General features: G+C 40.4%; 2 protein-coding genes across 3 annotated transcripts in view; both read left to right on the top strand.

Moving 5' to 3' along the window:
* Positions 1 to 11283, top strand: part of pum1 (pumilio RNA-binding family member 1) — a 36848-nt gene extending 25565 nt beyond the window's left edge. For both annotated transcript variants that reach the window (XM_038288737.1, XM_038288738.1), the window contains 8 exons: positions 1617 to 1887; positions 3196 to 3325; positions 3416 to 3550; positions 4119 to 4256; positions 7084 to 7209; positions 7375 to 7496; positions 8178 to 8370; positions 9654 to 11283. In XM_038288737.1, the coding sequence (XP_038144665.1) occupies positions 1617 to 1887; positions 3196 to 3325; positions 3416 to 3550; positions 4119 to 4256; positions 7084 to 7209; positions 7375 to 7496; positions 8178 to 8370; positions 9654 to 9785 (1247 nt within the window). In that variant the 3' untranslated portion in view covers positions 9786 to 11283. The remainder of the gene's footprint in view (positions 1 to 1616; positions 1888 to 3195; positions 3326 to 3415; positions 3551 to 4118; positions 4257 to 7083; positions 7210 to 7374; positions 7497 to 8177; positions 8371 to 9653) is intronic.
* Positions 11284 to 15349: 4066 nt separating this feature from the next.
* Positions 15350 to 20821, top strand: part of sdc3 (syndecan 3) — a 55413-nt gene continuing 49941 nt past the window's right edge. Inside the window, exon 1 of the mRNA XM_038288935.1 lies at positions 15350 to 15908. Within this exon, the coding sequence (XP_038144863.1) occupies positions 15855 to 15908 (54 nt within the window). The 5' untranslated portion in view covers positions 15350 to 15854. The remainder of the gene's footprint in view (positions 15909 to 20821) is intronic.

The raw sequence follows: 20821 nt of genomic DNA, 5'->3' as shown, positions 1-20821 counted from the left end.
AAATAACTCCATCTTTGCAAGCTGACAATTATATGTGGGGCTTTTCTTCTCAGACTTGTTTTGTTCCCATGTGTGTTTCCTGATTGATATGTGACAAATTAAAATGTAATTCAGTCATCTTTAATCTGCCGTTTAACTGACAGCCTCATTATGCTCTAATTATCACCCTGACTGACTGCCCAACTTTAGCTTTTTTTCAACTTTATATTGCTGCCAAGTAGCAGCTTTAATATCCTTGGTTTCAGGGAGTACATAATATGACGTTTTGGGAAATTTATCTGCATTTATAAATGTATAACATATTTGTCACTGCATTTCCATCCTGTATTCGTCACCTAATTTATATGTAAACTTTGACAAACCTGTCTGAACAGCTTCTCCCTTGTGGGGAGAGTAAAGAAGGTTTCTACATAGATCAGTAGGAGGTTTTATTTTGTTTTGGTAGCCATGGTTTGGAAGCCACAGGGAAAGTAGAAATCCTCTTTTTATGAAGATTTTCTTTTCCCAGTGAATTTCTGGCTTTGCTTCCCTAACGCTTTTGAGAACAGTGTAACTGGAAAAATGAAATAGAGTTTCCACTATTTAATATGCATTAAGTTGAAAGTCAATGACATGAAGGAACCATTACCCGCTGTAGAAACATGTTTCAGTTAAGGGTGTGCAAAATAATCGTCAAATCGATGCATCGTGATTCTAATTTTTGTGATCTACTGAATCGATTCTTGAAGGCAAGAATCGATTATAAAAAAAAAAAAAATGAACAAATAAAATACATTAATGGTTGGCGCACATCAATCAAACCAAGTGGAATACAACTTCCAGTCCAGCAGATGTCGCTGCGGATGTGTTGACGCCTGCTGCTTTGTGTCATAAGCATGTCCGGACTGATTATCCTAATTTTGTTATTTTAAGTTTGATGAATCCTAAGATCTTTTTGTTGGTGTGTCCATGCCAGTAATAGTAATATTTCTGTCCAGTATTTGTTTTCATGGCAACACCTCCAAAAGTAATTTCAATAAATACAGCTATGTATGAATTCAGTTGCTTTCAGTTATGTATCAATTGAAGACACGATCCAGATCACACCCAGCCAGTCAGCCACTGGTAAGGGCTGTATCTTTTTCTTACAGTGTTCAGTGAAAATATCCCAATGCATCGCAATATTTCAAGTATCGTGATGCATCGTGATAGAATCGCATCGTGGCATGTGAATCATGATTCGAATCGAATCGTGACTTCTTTGCCAATACCCACCCCTAGTTTCAGTTTTTCCATCAGAAAAATGTTCTCCACTTTAGCTGTCCAGTGGTCCTTTGATGGAACTTTTTCTTTCCTCCAGTTCTTTAGTTTTTGAGCCACTTTCAACAATCTATTAACCAGGTAATGATGATTGTCATGAACAACTCCAACTGATAATTTACACAAGTAAAGAACTTCAGGTCTCATTGGAACTTTGCATTCTAGGACATTACATATGGCATGACTGATCTTTCTGTATTTTTGGACATTTCCAGAAGATATGTAAATGTTTCCAGCTTCCACTGCTCCTCATCCTCTCCAACATTTGTGAGGCCTTTTTGGAATTGATAATGACCCTTAATGCCTCTCACCCACAGGTGGCCTGACTAACGGTAGCGGCCGCTTCATCTCGGCCGCTCCCGGAGCCGAGGCCAAATACCGCAACGCTGCAAGCTCCGCCTCCTCCCTCTTTTCCCCGAGCAGCCAGCTGTTTCCATCCTCACGGCTACGCTACGGCATGTCGGACGTGATGCCGTCGGGAAGGAGTCGTCTGCTGGAGGACTTCAGGAACAACCGATACCCCAACCTGCAGCTCCGAGATATCGCCGGCCACATCATGGAGTTCAGCCAGGACCAGCATGGCAGCAGGTACGCATGACTTGATGCTCCAGTCCTAATATAAGGAAGTAGCATGTTTATACTCTCTAACACTATGCTGCACATCAACTCTCTAGTTAGGCATTGGAGGATGTTTCTATGCCGCCAGGTTTTATTCTAAAGTGTGCAGCATTCAATGTTTTTGGAGCATTAAAACTAACGCTGCAGATGCTACTGGCTCATGAAAAAGAGCAAAGGAAAAATTTAAATTTTTTATAACTTTGGCTGAAATAAGCTCTCAGCTTATTGTTTGTTATATATTTTGATGTCAAAGTTTATTACCTTGGTTCTTTGGCAATAAATGAAATGCATGTAATTTGTTAAAAACCTTTCAGTACCAGTTGAACTGAGGAGTTTAGCTGCTCTGATTTATGAACTGGAGATGAGGTTTAACCAAGCAGGCAGGCTAAAATACTTTGAACACTTGAAGCCTTTTTCTGGGCTAATGAACTTTCTGCTCTGTTGGATACACAGTAAATAGAGGAGGTAAAGGTTGTTCTCACCGATACCTGGAAAGGTTCCTGTGATAAAAATGCTTCTTTTCTTGTGGGAGAAAATGGATTAACTGTTTGAGTCCCTGAACTCAGTTCCTGTTAATCTGATCTTAAACAGATAATCGGTATAGTCTTCACTTTCTTTTTATATCCCCGTCAAATCAGCTTTGCTCATGTCTTTTATTTCAGATGTGTTCAGTTTATGCCACCATAAAGGCTATAAGGCTTAAAGGATTGAGCTGGTGTTTTTTTTTTTTTTTTTTTTTTCTTAAGCATTTCATAAGAACAATTTGGTACCATCTCTGTTCCGCTCTGTGGTTCTGTTCCTTTAATTTGGCGCCATGGAAACCACTCTCCCAGTTTTCGGGTGTGTTTTAACAGATTGTGAAGAGCTTTCTGCTGATATGAACTATTTATAAACTAAGGCGTCCAGTCTTCACATTCCAGACGTTTTCCCTCCTTAGGATGGCTCTCTATCATTTCACCTCTACAGCTGCGGCTCAGTTCCTTCATCTCCTTCTTTATACGCTCTCCACTCTGAAAATCATCTCATATTGTCTGGCTGTTCCCCTCAGGTTAAAGATATAGGCACCGTTTCTCTCTCCCTTTATTGCTCTGCTCATTTATTTGTTTTCGCTGCCGACCAAACTCTGTAAATCCTCTCAACGATCCGAGTGGATTTTCAGACATCTGCCTTTTTTTTTTTCATTTTCCCAAAGCAAACAGAGATTGAAATATTGATGAAGACAACAAGTACATCTGTGTGTTCGATCCTTAACGTTTTGTATTTTTTACATTTCTAAAGGTTCATCCAGCTGAAATTGGAGCGAGCCAGTTCAGCGGAGCGCCAGCTCGTTTTCAGTGAGATCTTGCAGGCAGCCTATCAGCTCATGGTTGACGTGTTCGGAAACTACGTTATCCAGAAGTTCTTTGAGGTTTGTAGGGAAGATCAGGCACCCTCATCGGGGGTTGATGCACGGTGTAATAAATTTGAAGGGAAGAGTTACGGGTTTGTTTTCTTTCAGTTTGGGAGTTTGGATCAGAAGCTTGCTCTGGCTGAAAGGATCCGAGGTCACGTTCTGTCTCTGGCCCTGCAGATGTATGGCTGCAGGGTCATCCAGAAAGCTCTGGAGTTCATCCCCTCAGATCAGCAGGTCATTGTAAGTACAACCCCTCCCTTTCTTTGAGTCTTGAACTCAACTACCCCTGTTTTTTTGTTTTTTTTTGTTTTTTTGTTTTACTGAAAGGGGATAATGATTAACATCCAGGTGCTCCAGTTTCAAAGAATATTTATTATCCCCTGCTTCACTGTTTGGATGTAAAGGGGCGAGGGTCCCTCGTAGATCAGTGTTGAGAGGTGTGCGTGCCTGCCTGCTTTGAAAGCATGTTTCATCTTCTGTATGGGGTTGATGTTGTTGGTAACAGCAGGCTCCTCGCACACACACCAGTGATGGCTCTGTTTGTATGCAAATGTGGAACTGCAGGTATCTAGACAATTCTAGGCAGGATATACATTCACTCAAATCATATATTTTTTTAGAAAAGTGTTTGTGAGCAGTGAAAACAGAAATGACTATCAATCTTTCCTTAATGGACCCCAATAGATTTCCCAGTAGGGCATCTGTTAAAAGTCCAGGGTTATTTGTTGGGCACTGAGCCACACTAGAGCCTGCAAAATGCCTTCAGGATGTATTTGATTACTAACATTTACACTCCCCTCCCCTGCAGAGCGATATGGTGCGCGAGCTCGACGGCCACGTGTTGAAGTGTGTGAAGGACCAGAACGGGAACCACGTCGTGCAGAAGTGCATTGAATGCGTCCAACCTCACGCGCTGCACTTCATCATTGAAGCCTTTAAGGGACAGGTAGGTCCTACCTTACAGTCTATCCTGGTTCATTTAGTGTCTGACCACCAAACACACATAATTCCAAAGCTCACATCAATAAGTTAGCGGTTTTCTTTAAAGAAAATGTTAAAGGAAATAATAAATGATTCTATTAGTTAACTAACAGTGTCACTGTAACGGGTCTGTACTCAAGCTTAACAAGGCATATTTCTGAGTATATGTTTGTAATCTACCCCCTTTACTCTTAGAACCTTGAATAAAAGTGACTGGACTAATTAGTGGTGTGTTTGTTAACAAACAGCCACATTAATAACCAAAGTAGCTTCAGAGATAAAGTGGAGAAATTAAAACATCATCCCAATGATGCATCCACCTGAACTGGTAACACAAAGAGGCCTATGGTAAAAGATATACACCATATTTTCTGGATTATAAGTTGCTCTGGAGTACAAGTTGCAGCAGCCACAAAATGCATAATAAAGAAAGAAAAGACGTATAGGCTGCTCAGTGGGCAGTGGGTAGCATTGCTGCATTGCAGCAAGAAGGTTCCGGGTTTGAATTCCAGCCCAGGGTCTTTCTGCATGGAGTTTGCATGTTCTCCCTGAGCATGCATGGGTTCTCTTCAGGTATTCCCGCTTCCTCCCACGCTCCAAAAAACATGACTGTTAAGTTAATTGGCTTCTCTAAATTCTCCTTAGGTGTGAGTGTGTGTGTGAATGGTTGTTTGTCCTGTTTGTCTCTCTGTTGCCCTGCGATGGACTGGTGACCTGTCCAGGTTGTACCCCGCCTCTCGCCCTTTAGCACCTGGAGATAGGCACCAGCACCCCTCACGACCCTGCTGATGGGATAAGTGTGATAGAAAGTGGACAATCAGATACATTTTGGGGGGAAATTTCTTTGATAAAATCCAACACCAAGAACAGACCTGACCTCTTGAAAGGCAATTAAAAAAACTTGAATAGAGGCAACAACAGGCTAAATGATTGTTGCGTGAAACATAAACAATATACTGAGAACCTGGTATGTTTACATATTAAGAGTTATTCAGATCACTATAGCTTAAATAACATGCTAACAATTTTATCAAACCATCCGTGTCACTCAAAATGACTAAATCCAATGAAATCTTCATCCTCTGTCGCTTCGTTTTTAAACCCAGCTTTTAATTGTCATTACACTGTTAGAAGTACAGCACAATAAAATTCTCTCTCTGCATTTAACCCGTCCCCTTGGGGAGCAGTGGGCGGCTCATTTCAGTTACTGTTTTCGGCTGCATATTTTTCTACTTGCAGCTTGTAATTAACAGATTATGATTTTCTTTTCAGCGGCATTGCTGTTAAGCCCTTCTCAGTTGTTTTTATAAGTTAACGCCAATGTTGAAATGATCAACAAAGGCCCAGAGCTCCCTCTTGCGGTTTAATGTGAAGATAACATGTGAAATGATATAATCACGTGTTAATAATTTCAAAAATATCTCCAGTATAAAGCGCATTGCTGGCCAAACTATGAAAAAAAAAACATACGTAATAAATAAATAACCTGAACTCTTTGTCCCAATTTTAACACATCATCCTTGTGATGAAACCTGGTTGGGCTGTATTATGTTCTGGGGTTGATTGTTAAAGCAATAGGAGGAAACATTTCAGTCTGTAGATGTAAACAGCAGGTAGAGGCAGAGCTGGAAAGACCTGCAGCTGTAATTTTTCTTTCCAGGCACCACAGTTCAAATAGTTTTGAAATATGCATTAGGTTTCATTATTATTTAATTTTGACTTCTGATTTTATATTCTATTTCTTTGTAAGTATTTTTCTAAGGAAAAGTTAAACCCTTGACACATTGTTACAAACCGGGTCTTACATGTGCTTCCTGCACTCAAATGTCCTGAGTCTGCATTGTACAGTCTACAAATGAACAAATCAGATCCCTGGAACCTGTATATCTGTCAAATTACTTTAATTTTAGATTTTTATATATATATATATATATATATATATATATATATATATATATATATATATATATATATATATATATATATTTATTTTATTTTTAATTTTTTTTATTTAACTTTTATTTTCAGAAATCCAAAAAAACACTTACAGAAAACCAGAAACGTACAATTGAACATATGCTATCCATAACAGTTTTCTTTCAGTAAAAGAAACAATATAAAAGAATGAGAAAGAAAATTAAATTAAAAACACAGGGGTTTAACTTAAGTATATTGCTATCAAGTCTGAAAACTTTAAGGCCTTATTGTTCTCCAGTAACTTAATCGAGGCATGAAAACTTTTAGATTTATTATAGTTGTAGTGTTTCATGTAATAGGACACAAATGACCTGACTGTCACAGCTGCCATCTGCTGGCATAATGTGGTACTGCAAGAACAGGTTTTAGAAACTAGACTTGGACAAATGAAAACTAAGCACATTCTCTCTTAAAATTCTGATTTCATTAGTATATTGAATTTTTCAGTTAGTTTTTAGTTAACGTTAAAAACCTGGCTAGGAAGACGTAGGAAAGTCTTTGGGAATACTTCTGCAGGAGCTGGTTGAGCTTTTGCCTGTGAGAAATTAGTCATGGCATTGAATGATGTTTCTGTTGCATTGCATGTAGGAATTGTGTAACTGCATAGTTTCTGCTCGGTGGGTAAGATTTGTTTATGATGCTTGAAGGTAGAGAAGGAATTATGTTTCACCTTTCTCCCTGCAGGGTTGGGTTTGCTTTGAGAGAGAGAGCATGGAAAGATATTTGGAAAAAGAACATCAGCTTCATGCTGACTCACCTCACCTTTTGTGTTTGTTCGGGAAGTAACTAATTATGAATAATTATTCCCGTTGCAGGTCTTTGCCCTCTCCACTCACCCATACGGCTGCCGAGTCATCCAGCGTATTCTCGAACACTGCCTTCCCGAACAGACGCTGCCTATACTGGAGGAGCTCCATCAGCACACAGAGCAGCTCGTGCAGGTAAAACACACAGAGCGTCGTTGGCTGCCATGACGATCCTCAAACGAGCTCTTCTCTCTGAGCCTCCAGATTTACAGAAGCTGGCGATCGTCTGACGTGACGTCAGACCCACCAGCTGTCCTCCTCTCACTTTGGTTGAAAGTATTTGCGGTTTGTTTGATTCAGGACCAGTATGGAAACTACGTAATCCAGCACGTGTTGGAGCACGGCCGGGCCGAGGATAAGAGCAAAATCGTGGCTGAAATAAGAGGCAACGTACTGGGACTGAGCCAGCACAAGTTTGCCAGGTAAAAAATTCCAACAGATGCCTGTGCACGTCTTCTGCCGGTTTTCCTTTCATTTCATTTCTCTAATTGCAGCCACACCTGAAAATGTTTTACCCCTTTAACAATGTCAGCTTTTTTATTTGGCCTTGAGGGTTTTATCATTCTCTGTTGGGGCCTGTTAGTCTAAGCACCAACAACACTTTGTTCTTTCGCTCCCAGTAGCACAAATTGTCAATTGGTTCTAATACAAATCCTTCCGGTATGATTTTCAATTATATGTGTTGGAAAGACTTATTTATATGTCTGAAAATAATTTGGAACAGGTTGCCTTATAAAAGTCCCATTGAATGACTAATTTTTATTCTGAAATGGTGTAAAACAAAAAAAAAAATCTTAAATTCCATTAAAGCTATCTGTTCAGAGTTTTATCGACAAACACCTTAATGGAAAGTTCAGTGGAAGGAAAAACTTTCTTAGTTTTCCTATAACATCTGTGGGGAGTTTGTTTTAAAAATTAACCGAAGTAGTGTTAATTACTCAAGAAACTAGCTGTTCATAGTGTTGGGTCCAAACACTGGGAAAGTTAAGAGGAAGGACGAAGTGTCTTTTTTTCTAATGGCTAATTATAACATTTGTTTATTTTTGGAGGGGAAAGTCATGAAGGTCATCCTAACAATCATCCTGTTATTGCGTCTCCCTCAGCAATGTGGTAGAAAAGTGTGTGACCCACGCGTCTCGGGCAGAACGAGCTCTGCTGATAGACGAAGTGTGCAGCCTGACCGAGGGTCCCCATAGTGCCTTATACACCATGATGAAGGACCAGTATGCCAACTACGTGGTGCAGAAGATGATCGACGTGGCTGAACCCACACAGCGCAAAATCGTAATGCATAAGGTTGGTAAAAGTAGTAATCCTTTAATATTACCTTTAAAGCCTGATTTTAATTCTAGACTATTCTTATTTTTTGTGTTCATTCTATAAATCCAATATTTACTAATTCATTTTCCTCCCTAATTATTTCTCGGTAGTAGTAGCTTGTGGGCTACTAGGTGTTGTGGGGGAAATTATGCCTAGAGGTTTTTAAAAACTATTACTTGGAAATGTTTGCACAGGATCTTTGTTTTGTAAACAACTACCAGGTCTTTAACCAGATAAAACTGTAAACGGCTCGGGGACTTCTAATCCCTACGTTATGATCATTTAATTCCAAGATTGTTCAAATACTAACAAGCTTTCTTGTTTGTATATTTATACATTTTATAAATCTATATCTATATAAGACTATGTTTTAAGAAACTTTAACCATTAATCCAGTTTAGACTTTTGCAGGTATTTTAAGTTAATCTATGGTAAGAATCCTTTCATTAAAAGCCAGTTTATCAGTTTAGGGGCTCACAGTGACCGCAAATCTCTTGTTGCTGTTTATTCTTACGTTCATTCAGTTTCCTAAAAGCTGCCAGTTGGTTTATTAAAAAATGGCCAGTCTTTATTAGAGGTTTACTACACATTATGGATTTTGATTAATCTTCCAGGTCTGAATGGGTTTGGGGAAAAAAGTGTATGAAAACTATTATTTTTTTTGATATTGTAATGTGTTTTAACATTTATTTGCAACATCGAAATTTGTTTTAAATTACTGAAAGGACCCACTGATATTTTAAAAACAAATGGTTTGCTTGTTTGACCCTAAGAGCCCCTTAGTTCAGGGTTTTAAATTTCACCAGAGCTTCTTAAACTGGGTGAGTTCTAGATGGTGAGCAGAAATGGATCAGATAGTTAAAATGGGGTTTAATGTAGGTTAATCTTCCCCTGAATGAAACTAAACTTTGTTTTCTACTAAAGTGCCCACAGTGGTCTGTAAAAACTGTCAGAGAAATCTGGAAAAGATGTTGAAACATTGTTTCCCTTTTGTCAGCATGTAAGTGAAGAAAGACCCTTTTTGATTTTGGTAGTTCAAAAGAAGCACAAATAAAGCGGGCTGGTGAGGCTCCGCCTTTTAATGTTTATTATGGTGAGTTTAGGTCTACTCACAGACATACAGGAAGAAAAGGTGTGGGTTTCTCAGCTGCCCACTCACAGGTCCTGGTTTGCCCACTGAGGTCTGAGCACATTAGTGTAATGAGTGTCTCATAAATCCAGTGTGACTAACTGCGGCGTGTCTCTCCCCGCCTGCTCAGATCCGGCCCCACATTCAGACCCTGAGGAAATACACATATGGAAAACACATCCTCGCCAAGCTGGAGAAGTACTACATGAAGAACGGCGTGGATCTGGGTCCTATCTGCGGTCCTCCTAACGGCATCATGTGAGGCCTCCTCCAACCCTGAAATCCCTTCCCCCGACCTTTAGGCTAACCTTCATCAAGCTGTTGGGACCACCAGCTCCACCTCGGCTGCCCCCGTCTGACCCTTCAAAACCCCCTCCTCTGAGGACGGCAGGCGGCCTTGGATTGTTTTATTTGCCACCCCTCCCCCCGCTGAGTCGGGGATGCAGCACAGACGGGGATGGATGATGGAGAGGTGTTACCTGATCCCCTCTTCTTTCTTTCCTTCATTTTTTTTTTTGTTACTCTAAACCCCTCTTTTTATTTTTTTTCTTTATTTTGCTGTTTCAAATGAACTCAAACCATTCACTTTTTTGCTACTGCTGAACACAATCCTGGTTCCCCATCCTCCTCCACCTCAGCGCAGTGAAGATATTTACCACTATGAGATGGAGTATTTAATTTGTCCAACATCACAGAATCATAGACAAATCCACACATGCCATCAGCTTAACCAGCAGACAGATCATTTAGCATGGGAGATTAGTTTTTCTGGTCTTGCTTCTATAAATATAACGTGTATACTTGGTGTAGACCTTTGCAAATATATATATATATATAAATATATATATAAAACTTTGTAGTTTTTTCTGGTTTTTGATGTTGAATCTGTATCTATAATGTATCCTAGTAGTGACCACATACTTCTGACTGTATAATTGTACATTTGTAAACCCTTGTAATGTAAGTGCTTTACCACCCTTTTTTGGTATGAGATGAAAAAAAGAAAAAAAAAAATCACTAGAAAAAATAATCTGTGCATTTCAGTGTATATTCTCACCTCATTGGTTGTGACATATGAGTTGTTGTATATTGTAAATTGTAATATCAAATTTTTTTGTTTTGAAAAGCCCTTTCTATACAGCGTAGTACTTGTACAAAGATTCGCCACGCTCGGTTTTATCATTATCATGTCACTGCTTAACTTAAAGACGTTCGGTCTCCCACTGTCTCCCAGTTGGACACATTCTGTTTGACTTAGTGGTGTCTTCTGGCTTATGTTGAAGGTTCTTTTTCTTTTTTTTTTTCTTTTTTATTAAATGATCTTTTTATAGGAGTGCTTTACCCCATGATTTTTTTGTGCATCGGTATGCTGGTTGGGATGGGGAATGAAATTTTACTCTTTCAAGCCCGCCCGACTCTTCAGTTCCCCATCACTGATTTCTGGGGTAAATCCGTGGATTGTACAGAAGAGATTCTTGTGTTTTTTGTTTGGCATTTTTCTCTAGTGCTGTAAGTGCTGTATCATACATGTTTTTTGGGTAAGAGAGAGGCGTCCCGCCACGGCGGCGGTGTACATTTGGAGCAGCCTTGTGTATATTTACTACGAGCACACCTGTAACCATATGTGTATAGTTAACAGAACCTGTGTATGCTTATTGCCTGGGCAACTATTTTTTGTAACTCCTGTTGTAGATTGTCTCTAAACAATTGTGTGATCTTTATTTTGAAACCAAACAAAACAAAAAAAACTTTGAAAATTTCACAGTCTCTAGTGTGTTTCATTTTGCATGTTTGAAAGTTTCTTAAAATGTGCTGGAATTATTCATTTTGAGCTTTTTAAGCTTATTTAAAAGGAAAGATTGGATGGGGAAAAAAAGCTAACATTGTGAAGTTTGCACAGTGGTGGTTCTAGACTAAATTTACCTTTGGTGATGGCGATTTTTCATGAGGGCAAAAAAATAAGCAAGCAAGAGCATGTTTTTTTTTTTAGTCTAAGTGAGCCGCAAACATGTAATTTCTAATTGGTTATAAAAAGTATTAAAGAGGAAATATATCTGTATGATTTAGTATCATACTGCTAACACTGATCTAAAAAAAGTTAAGTTTCTTAAAATATGTGAATTTGCCCTTCATTGAGTGTTTTTTATTCCATCAGCAAATTTATCTTCTCTACCTGCTTAAATCAATATAATATACACCTATCTTTAAGAAAAAATGGAATTGCATTTAAATTTTGTACAATTTTCTGTACGGGGCCAAGAACAGCTCTACATGTGGCCACTGTCTAGAATTACCCATGATTTTGCATCAACAATAAAAGATCCTAAACAATGAAAAAGTTTGTCCACACCTAACCCCTGTGTGTTATAGCCACTTGAAAACATCTGGCTGGATATTTAATCTCTAAAAATCAGAAGTTTTAAGCATCCCTCTTGGGCTTTTACAATGTGTTTGGTACAGATATAGAGGCATTTAAAAAAATAATTAGAAGTCAGATTTAATAGCGGGTTTAGGCTCTTACTTTGCAAACTCATCTTTATCTGGGGGTGAGGGCCCTTTAAGCTTGACTTAGATCAGCAGCCGACCAGATGGATGAGTTGAATGCCTTCTGCAGAACTGTTTTATAGCCAGACAAGACATGCAATTAACTGTCTGGCCACAAAACATGAAGCAACTCTGATGGATTCATGGTGATTCAATAGAGCAAAGTGGTGGTATTATGCTGTGGGCCCCTTTGACTACCAGTGACGCAGTTGCATTGTAATAACTGGATGGAATTTTTAAATATAGGGAGCCACTCCCAAATAAATCCTTTAAGTGCACGGAAATCGATGCTTGAAACTTGGAAAAAAATGAATGTTGCAGCAGGAGCACAAAGCTGACCAATCAGAGTTCTTCACAAGAAAATTAGAAAAAGATGAGGAGAATGATGCATGACTTTAATCTCTTCAAGAGACTTCAAAATAGATTAATGGCCCTCATAAAAGCACAAGATAAAATAGTAAAAACTACTGAGTCCATTCAGCATGAGATCAGATTGATTAGCAGTATACTCCTGCAAAACAAGTGAAGAATATATTCTTCCTCTTGTCCTATAACTGGTAAATCCACAATAAATTCAAAGCTTTTTACCTGGTTGTCGTTTTAAAATCCCTCAGCTAGGTTCACGTATAAACCCTCTTGAAAAAAGATCCAACATAGGGCTTTAAAAGTCTCCCAGGTGTCGTCTGTCGCAGCAATGTGGCTCGGATGACCAAGGTGCTCTGCTGATGCTCTGGCTGATTAATGAGGCTTGCGCCCTAATGTGGCCCTCCTGACAGGCGACAACGCTGAGCCTCCCCCCCAACTAAACAATCATTTAACTCATGTACCACCAGCAGGGTCTATTATTTCAGCTCCAGATCATTCAACGATCACAAGTGGAGGAAGAACGATGACACGAGGGATAAGATGAGTCATGCAGGCTCCAGTTATTGCTCTGCTTAGAGTTTGGATTGAACTAATGGGCTCCAGGAAGCATGACGGTAAACATTCAGGCTGTTGGGTGATAGAAGGTATCTGTGGAAACATATCAGCCCTCCTGTGGTCTTTAAGTTACATGGTTACGACAGTCTGACTTGTTCTGACCTGTCCGGCTTTTGTTCACAGCGATCCAGATGTTTGTCTGAACATTGGGCTGGGGGCGACTCTGCTGCTCCAGACAGGAATAGGGTGATTTTCTTAAAAAATATCAAGATGGTCAAAAATTAGAACCAACTGCTTTAAGTTAAGACTGCTAATGTGGGGTTGTTGCTTATTTTGGAGTGTGAGTTCCTTCAGTTTCCTCTTCAGCAGATGGAATGTTTTAAAGAAAGTGAACCCTCCTTTAAGTTGATAAAATAGTTTTCCTGATCCTATAATTTCAGTTGCTGCTATCGCTCGTTTCATCATCTATACGGAAAAAAATACACATGCTAGAAGCAAACACATAAGCCCAAACCATGATGATTACTCCCTTTGTTTCTGCATCTCATAGGTCCATAAAACCTTGGTTCTTCATGCTAATTATTGGTTAGTATAGCAGATTGGTGATACCTTCACCCCCGCGCTCTGGTGATTGCATCTAAGGACACAAACAGTTTTGTTTTTAGGGTTTTTCCTTTGAAGTGCAGCCATTATTTCTATTGTTTAACTGCTGACTACTCCCTTGATCTACCTGTTTTATATCCCTTACTTAAAACCGCACTGGTTTCTTTCTTCTTCTGGGGATTCTGAATTATTACTGAGTTATTAGCTCTCCTTGATCTCCAGCTACTCTCAGCCCCTCCATACACCCTTTACAAATATTAAAATATATACACAGAAAAAACAACAAAGAACAGACATCCTTACTATTTATAGCTTTAATGATCAGTTGTTAATACCGAGAAGCTGACCTTGATGATTGAATCACTCGAGGGAAGTGTATATGATCAGGTTTTAGTTAGAACATATGGATGAAATAAAAAACATAACTTGAAGCAACTGCAAAATATATATAGGCTCAAATGTTTAAACAAGTAATTAGTAATAAATGAAAAATAATTATTTTGGTATTTGTTTTTTAAGCCCGTGTAGAATTTGAGGATTTATCGCTTTGTAACAATTTTTTTATTGTGTCTTTGTAGTTGACATTTTCCTTATCTTTTGAAGTCTGAGTCTTTAATTATGTTTTTGCTCTTTGTATAACTAATTAATTGGAAATAAAAAATACATTTTTCAAGTTTGAGAGACAAAATTAAATCCCAGCCTGCAGGAAACTGCTAACCTAAAAGTTGCACTTTCAAATAACTTAATCTGGATTTAAAGACTTTTCTGATCTTCAGTGAATCTGCAGGTAATGATTCCCAAAGGTCCTCTGAAGGTTATCTCTGCTGAATTTCTCTCTTTTATTTGTGAACAAGAAGAACATTATTAAAAGGCTCACTGCATGTTGCATTGTGCAGATTGCATCGCCTCCAAGATCTGCTGGATGTTGCATTTAAAGGAAATGCTACATTCATTCAGAGAATTTTCTCCAAAGGTTTCCAAAAGATAAGCATAAAGGATATGATCGGTCAACATTTGACAAGAATCCATGCCTGCAGAGGTTGATTATGAAACATGATAGAGTCTCTTGTTTCATGCATGTTATATTTGTAAAGGTTACTTCAAGCTTTCAGGAAACCTGTAAGGAAAGTTCCAATATTCCAACATGCATGTCATTTTGAAATATTTATTACAGTAAAGGTTGTAAAGATTTTTGATGCAAACTTTATAGGTATCATTCTCTATCAATGTCCCAAATAAAGTTCTTTAAAGAAGACCTTTATGTTTTTTCTTCCCCTTAAATATTCTTATTACGATGAAAAGCTTCAATCTTTTCAGATTATAGGTAATATTTCTAAAGGGATCAGTCTCCATAGGAGGAATATTTCCTTAGTGGTTGGATGAGTGTCAGTTTAAACTTGTAACACAACTGTGAAAATTAATTTGGTAAAAGGAGATAGCAGTGATCAGGATGAATTATTAAAAAAGCCGGGTGGGCAGATTAAACTCAAACATGGTTTATTATGCAGTTAATAAGCAGAAATAGAGACAACAGGCTATGGAGACCTTATCTCAGACCAGGTGGCTGTTTTTTTTTTTTTTTAAGGTAACTGTTGTGACATCACGGTGACTCGGCCAATCACAGCAGCTGTCCGTTAAAGGTGTGGAACAGCAACACAAAAGGCCCAGTGTGCTGTGTGGCAGCTGTGTGAGCAGTCATCTCCTCTCATGCATGTTGTTCAGGTTGGATATTTAAAGGCTGCTTGTGTTTTAAACCAGCTGCAGGGGGCATCATTGGCTTTGCCCAGAGAGGTTCCCTAATCTTCTCCTGAGCTGAAACAGACACACGCGGGCTACACACCCCTCCTCCTCCCCCCTGCCAAACTCCAAGGCCGGGCAACGTCGCCATACGGAACATCCTGCGCTCAGCGGAGAGGGGGAGGAGAGAGAGAAGGAGGTGCGCACAGTCTCACTGCGAGAGAGAGAGAGAAGGAGGGAGGCTGGTCTGGCTCCTCTCCTGATTCTTAAATTATCGGCCCCGTGCAGCAGAGATTTGGAGCAACCCGCCGAGGAGACGCGTGCAGAGGGAGGCCCTGCGTTACCTTAGAAGGAGGGGACCTGAAGGACTGATGGTCACATCTGAAGTTGGATAGACTATACTGAGACCCCCGGGAGCCAGAATAAAAAAAAGGCAGGAACGGTAGCTTTCTACTCTTATTTCCACCTCCCTGGAAGAGGGGAGCAGCGGCGGCACCGGGAGGCTGCGCCCGCAGAAACACCGACCATGAAGCTGCCCTGGCTGCTGGCGCTCAGCGCGCTCCTCGCTCACTCCGCCACGGTAAGCCTTTGTTACCCTCATGTGCCTTCCTCCCAGTATGTGTGAGTGTTATCATCCAGGAGATGATCGGTAGGAAATCCTGCACCCGACCTACATATTGGCACCCCACCCCCCAGCTTTTACACACTCACCCACACCGCCCTTTGTGTCTCAGTGTCGGGGTTTTATCGTGGCTTTGCTCCCTTGAGTCAGGAGGAGTGTGCGCACGTGTGTGCGCGTCGGTAATTAGCGGGTTATCTCTAATTGGGGCTGATTACAGCCGCGCGGTGCTGTCTGGCTCTCCGGCTCACATCCTGGCGTTAATGGGCGCACACTGCGCCTATGGCCACTTTATTCCCATGAAGTCGCTCCGTGGGACGGCGAGGTGGATGTGAGGCGCGCGGGGTGGGGGGAGGAATGATCAGACGTCCGGATGCCAGAACCTGGTAACCCCTCCCCCCCCCTGCTGTGATCGTGTACTTGTGGAACATAGAGGGGGGGGGGGACTTATCTGCGATGCGGAGCGCGGACCAGAGCTCCGATGGAATGATGTCATCGGGATCCGCGAGGACGGCAGCTGATTGGGGATGCGCGAGCCCCCACCACCTCCACACCGAGCTTCACGCGCTCCCCCCAAACACACCTTCCGCCACCGATTAATCCTGATATATCCCACGAGCAGAAGGAGGTGGTGGGGGCAGAGCTGAATCATTGAGAGAAAAGCAAACAGGGAGACTAAAAATAATCGAACCTGAAAAAGGAAAAATGCTTTCACAGATAGGAAGACTGGACGTTTCCTGGTTGTTTTAAATCCTTTAATGCTTTTTTTTTTTTTTTTTTTTTTTTTAAACAAAATGCATAAGTTATTTCATGTCTGCAGCAGCTTTGCACTTTAACGCAGGGGCGGTTTTTACATGAAGGGCGTCCAGGTGCAGGGTCCCCCCTCACACACACACCTTCACTTTATACCGAGTTAAAAAAAATTATAATAGATAACAAAAATAACGATGGACTAAGTATGACTTTTTGATTTTTCATTCAGCAAATTTCAAATCCAAAAGGATAGTTTTATTGTCTAGAGTTTGTTTTTTTTTTATTTGGTAAAGGCATAAACCATTTCTTTACAGAATTTTATAAATTGTTTACATTTTCCTTCCCCAAAGGTGTTGATTTATAAATACAAACAAAACAAATTGCAGATACCAAGACAAATACATAATTAAAATAAAAAAAGTCAATAGTTTAGAGAGAACACTTTAATATGTCAATCCATACACATTTCTTATTCCTATCCATTCCAAAGATGAAAATTATTACAGTTAGAATTTTTAAGGCTTTGTCATTTTGCCTGTTCATATGTTGCACCTTTTGTCTCTTTAATAACGACTTCAAAACTTCTGCCTGACAAGGGGTGTTTCATATATTTTGTCATCCGTTAATCTAAAGTAATCTTTATTCGTTTCATTCTCTGCTTTGAGGAAACATGGGATTGACTCCCAAGGAAGTGAGTCATATTATAAAGATTGACAACATCTTAATGACTATTTCCTTTCATGTTCATAACAATACCTACCTACAAAGCAAAGAAAATAATAAACATTTGATCTAGGAAAAACAAAAAAGGGGCAAATAAAGCATTTTTGAAAATCTGGTTATATTTCTGAGCGTGTTGAAGGCTCCCTCTGAAAGCAGTTGATATGGTTTTTTCCTTACCTGTGCTTTTAATATAATTGCTGCTTATCCCACTAAATTAATATGTGTGAGAGATTTTCTTTAATAAATATCCTTTTTTTAAAGGTTAGTATATCCTCTTTTTCCATGGAAAATACCGGGTTAATACGTGTTTTTCAAACATTGGTCGACCTGCTAACGATCGGCATTCAGCTCTCTTCCTATTGGCTAAAAAAGCAGTGTCTAACCCCTCGCTGGCAAGCTGCATGGCCTTTGTCCCACCATAGCTGCGTGTCTGGTGACACCATGCTGGGTTAATGTTTATGATTTCACCAGTACAATATAAATTACTAAAGTAAACATTGGAGAGCCACATGTAATAAAGCCAGGGCGAAGTCGGTGTGTTTTATTGTTTCACTCAATTATCTTTCCAAACCACTGACCAGTGCTGCGCCATGTTTAACGGCTTGTTAGATCAGACGTGGCTGGAGCAGTGGATTGACATCCTTACATTGCATTCAGTGGTGTCACGTAAATCAGTGGTTCAGCCCAGACTCTGTTGTTCCCATTGCATGCCGATCAGAGCCGATGTGATTTTAGCGCAGGTCGTTTGCTAAATGGTTTGACCCGGGTAGAGACACATCAGTGAGCTGTTCCCACTGCCACGAAAAGCCGATTGTTCCGGGGTTTAAACAGATTTTTCGGCCAGTGGAAAAGGGGTACATGAGAATTTTTTTTTGTCGTTCATGGTCTAACGATGTGGAACCTGCGAGTATACGCAAAACCTTTTTTCTAGAAGTACTTGGGGATTTATTTAAAAAGTGCTAATTTAATCTTCTAACTGAGGGATCGATCTGTCTTATCTGTTATGACTTCAAGTAGACACAAGAGTTACCTTATTGGTAATGGTGACCTTTGATTTAGCCGATTCTGGTCTAACGTTTTGACATTACAAACACACAGACAACCACTGGATCAGTCGACTGTAATCTTTGCCAGAGATCCTTGGCCTCCTGCCGACCTAATCTGCCTTTAAGTGAGCAGATGGAGGCAGGTGTGACACACTTCCACGCTCAGAGTGACGCTGAGTCTGAGTGCACACAGATAGGTGCAGGTGCTGCTTTAATAGGTGACTCACGAACATGTCAGAGGTGTGATACCTACCGGGCTCACCCAGAGTAACCCTGGTCTTGAAAACTCACACACGCACCCTATCTTTTATCACATGCATTTGCTGACAGGATCTTCTATAATAAGTGCCTCCTGCCTCTAAAGCAGCTGACTTTGTTTGTGGACGTCTCCAGAGTGATGTCTTTTGTGGTCATTTCCTGTTATCCAACTATTTACATCACATCCGGGATGCTGTGATTTACATGGGAGGCCGGTTTTTCCCACAGGCATCTGTGCCCCACGCATGGCCAGTATATTTATGTGTGTGTGAATCCGTTTGCCGTCATGAGAGCCGTGACTGTCCATCTGTCTGGATTTGTGTGTGTGGAGGCTCAGAAGTACCGAATGCCAAATGCTTGTTCTCGCCAGCCCTGTCCCTCCTCAACAAGCGCCCGTTATGGTGTGTTCCTGAGGATCATGTTTAACTCCCTGAATGAATCAGTGTTTTGTGCCTCTGATAGCTAGACAAAGCCCCCCATAGAGAGATGAAGAAACATAGAAGGAGGAAGAAAGAAGGGAGAAAATAGCCAGAGTGAGGCGGATTGTGGGAGAGTGTGGAATGTGAGAGGCAATTTGACACAGGAAGTGGGTCCTTCTCGCTTTCCTGAAGCACAAAGTTCCTTCACACACACAAGCGTATAAACACGCTTGCAGGTAGAAATGCGGCTCGAGTGAAGGGAGACATCTCAGGTGCTTGTGTGTGAAAGGGTTTGATTTTTGGTGGGTGCAGGAAATGAAAAGGATCATGGTTCATATCCGGTGCTGGATTTGGAGTGGCCTGACGTCTGCAGGTTTGCACAGATGAAGCCGCGTATAGAACTCTCCACCCTCCACCTGTTTTCCTGCCTTTTGGCTGTTTATCTCTTGGGAAGGGCACAGAGACCAGAAAGCAGTCCTTTATCATGCGGGATGGAGCCGCATATGACTGAAATTAGATTTTCTTTACCCTCAGAGGGGGTTTAGTGCTAAATTGGCTAAGGGATTTAAGGCGTACACTGGCTTCCAAAGATATTAAAGCCTCTTGAAGTTTTTCCACATTTTGTCACCAGCTAACTACATACTTCAAGGTATTTCATTGCAACTTTATGTGACATACCAACACTAAGTAGTCCATAATTAAGAGGTCAATATAAAAGGTTGTTTTTTTTCTTAAATAAGGGTCAGAAAAGTGTGACGTGCAAGTGTGCTTAGCAGCTCTTGAGTGCAGGATATTTTACAGCAGTTGCAGCTGCAAGCTCATCCAGAGAAAGACATTTATGCACACTCTTCTGTGTAAAATAAATTCAGTCAGATTTTGACCAGAACATTATAAAACATATTTAGATTTTGTCCTGCTGGAAGGTAAACTTTGAATCCATCTCTTGAACCTTAAAGCTCCAGAATTACGTTATATTTAGCTCCTTTCATCTTCCCATCAGATCCAACCATCTTACTTTCCCCTGCATGATGCTCCCGCCTCCATGTTTTACTGTGGAGATGTTTTCCGCTCATTTTTCTTTTCCTTTTTAACTTCATCCCCTTCCCTTCAGCTTCTCTGCTATACACAACTTTGCCTCGGTCTATAAAATATTTTCCAGATGAAATAATGGAGATTAGTGAATTCCTGACCCTATGTTTTACAAAGTTGTTTTCAGTGTACCTGTTATTTGCTGATAAAGCGATGTGTCTGCAGCACAGCAGGTGTTTCCGCATTCAACAGCAGAAAAAATCCGCACAGGTTGAGTAATGATGGCTGTGCCTCACATGGGAGAGGTCCCACTGCTGTTCTGCAAACCGCTTTACAGGAAAGCTGAAAGAAGCGGGTTGTGAAGTTCACCTGGGCTGCTGTTCTTGCCGCTACAACAAGTCAAAACGTCTGCAGTGGAAAAACTGGGGCTGCAACTCTACTGCCACGTCTGGAGTTTTACTTTTTAATGAAAACTGTTGTATACAAGACTCGAGAGCCTAAAAGAGCCTGCAGTAATCTCAGAGCCGTGTTTACCCTCCTACTGTACGTCAGACTGCACACCCAGTAATTTAGATGCCACCTCTGACCAGCTGTCTCATTTTTCATTTCACCCCATCGCTTCTCCGCTCAATTGTAAATACTTGGT

Source organism: Cyprinodon tularosa, unplaced genomic scaffold, assembly GCF_016077235.1.
Source record: "Cyprinodon tularosa strain WSP-4 unplaced genomic scaffold, ASM1607723v1 ctg26, whole genome shotgun sequence".
Taxonomy (NCBI): Eukaryota; Metazoa; Chordata; class Actinopteri; order Cyprinodontiformes; family Cyprinodontidae; genus Cyprinodon; species Cyprinodon tularosa.
Note: the sequence above shows the minus strand (reverse complement) of the source record. Positions and strands in the feature narration are given on the sequence as shown.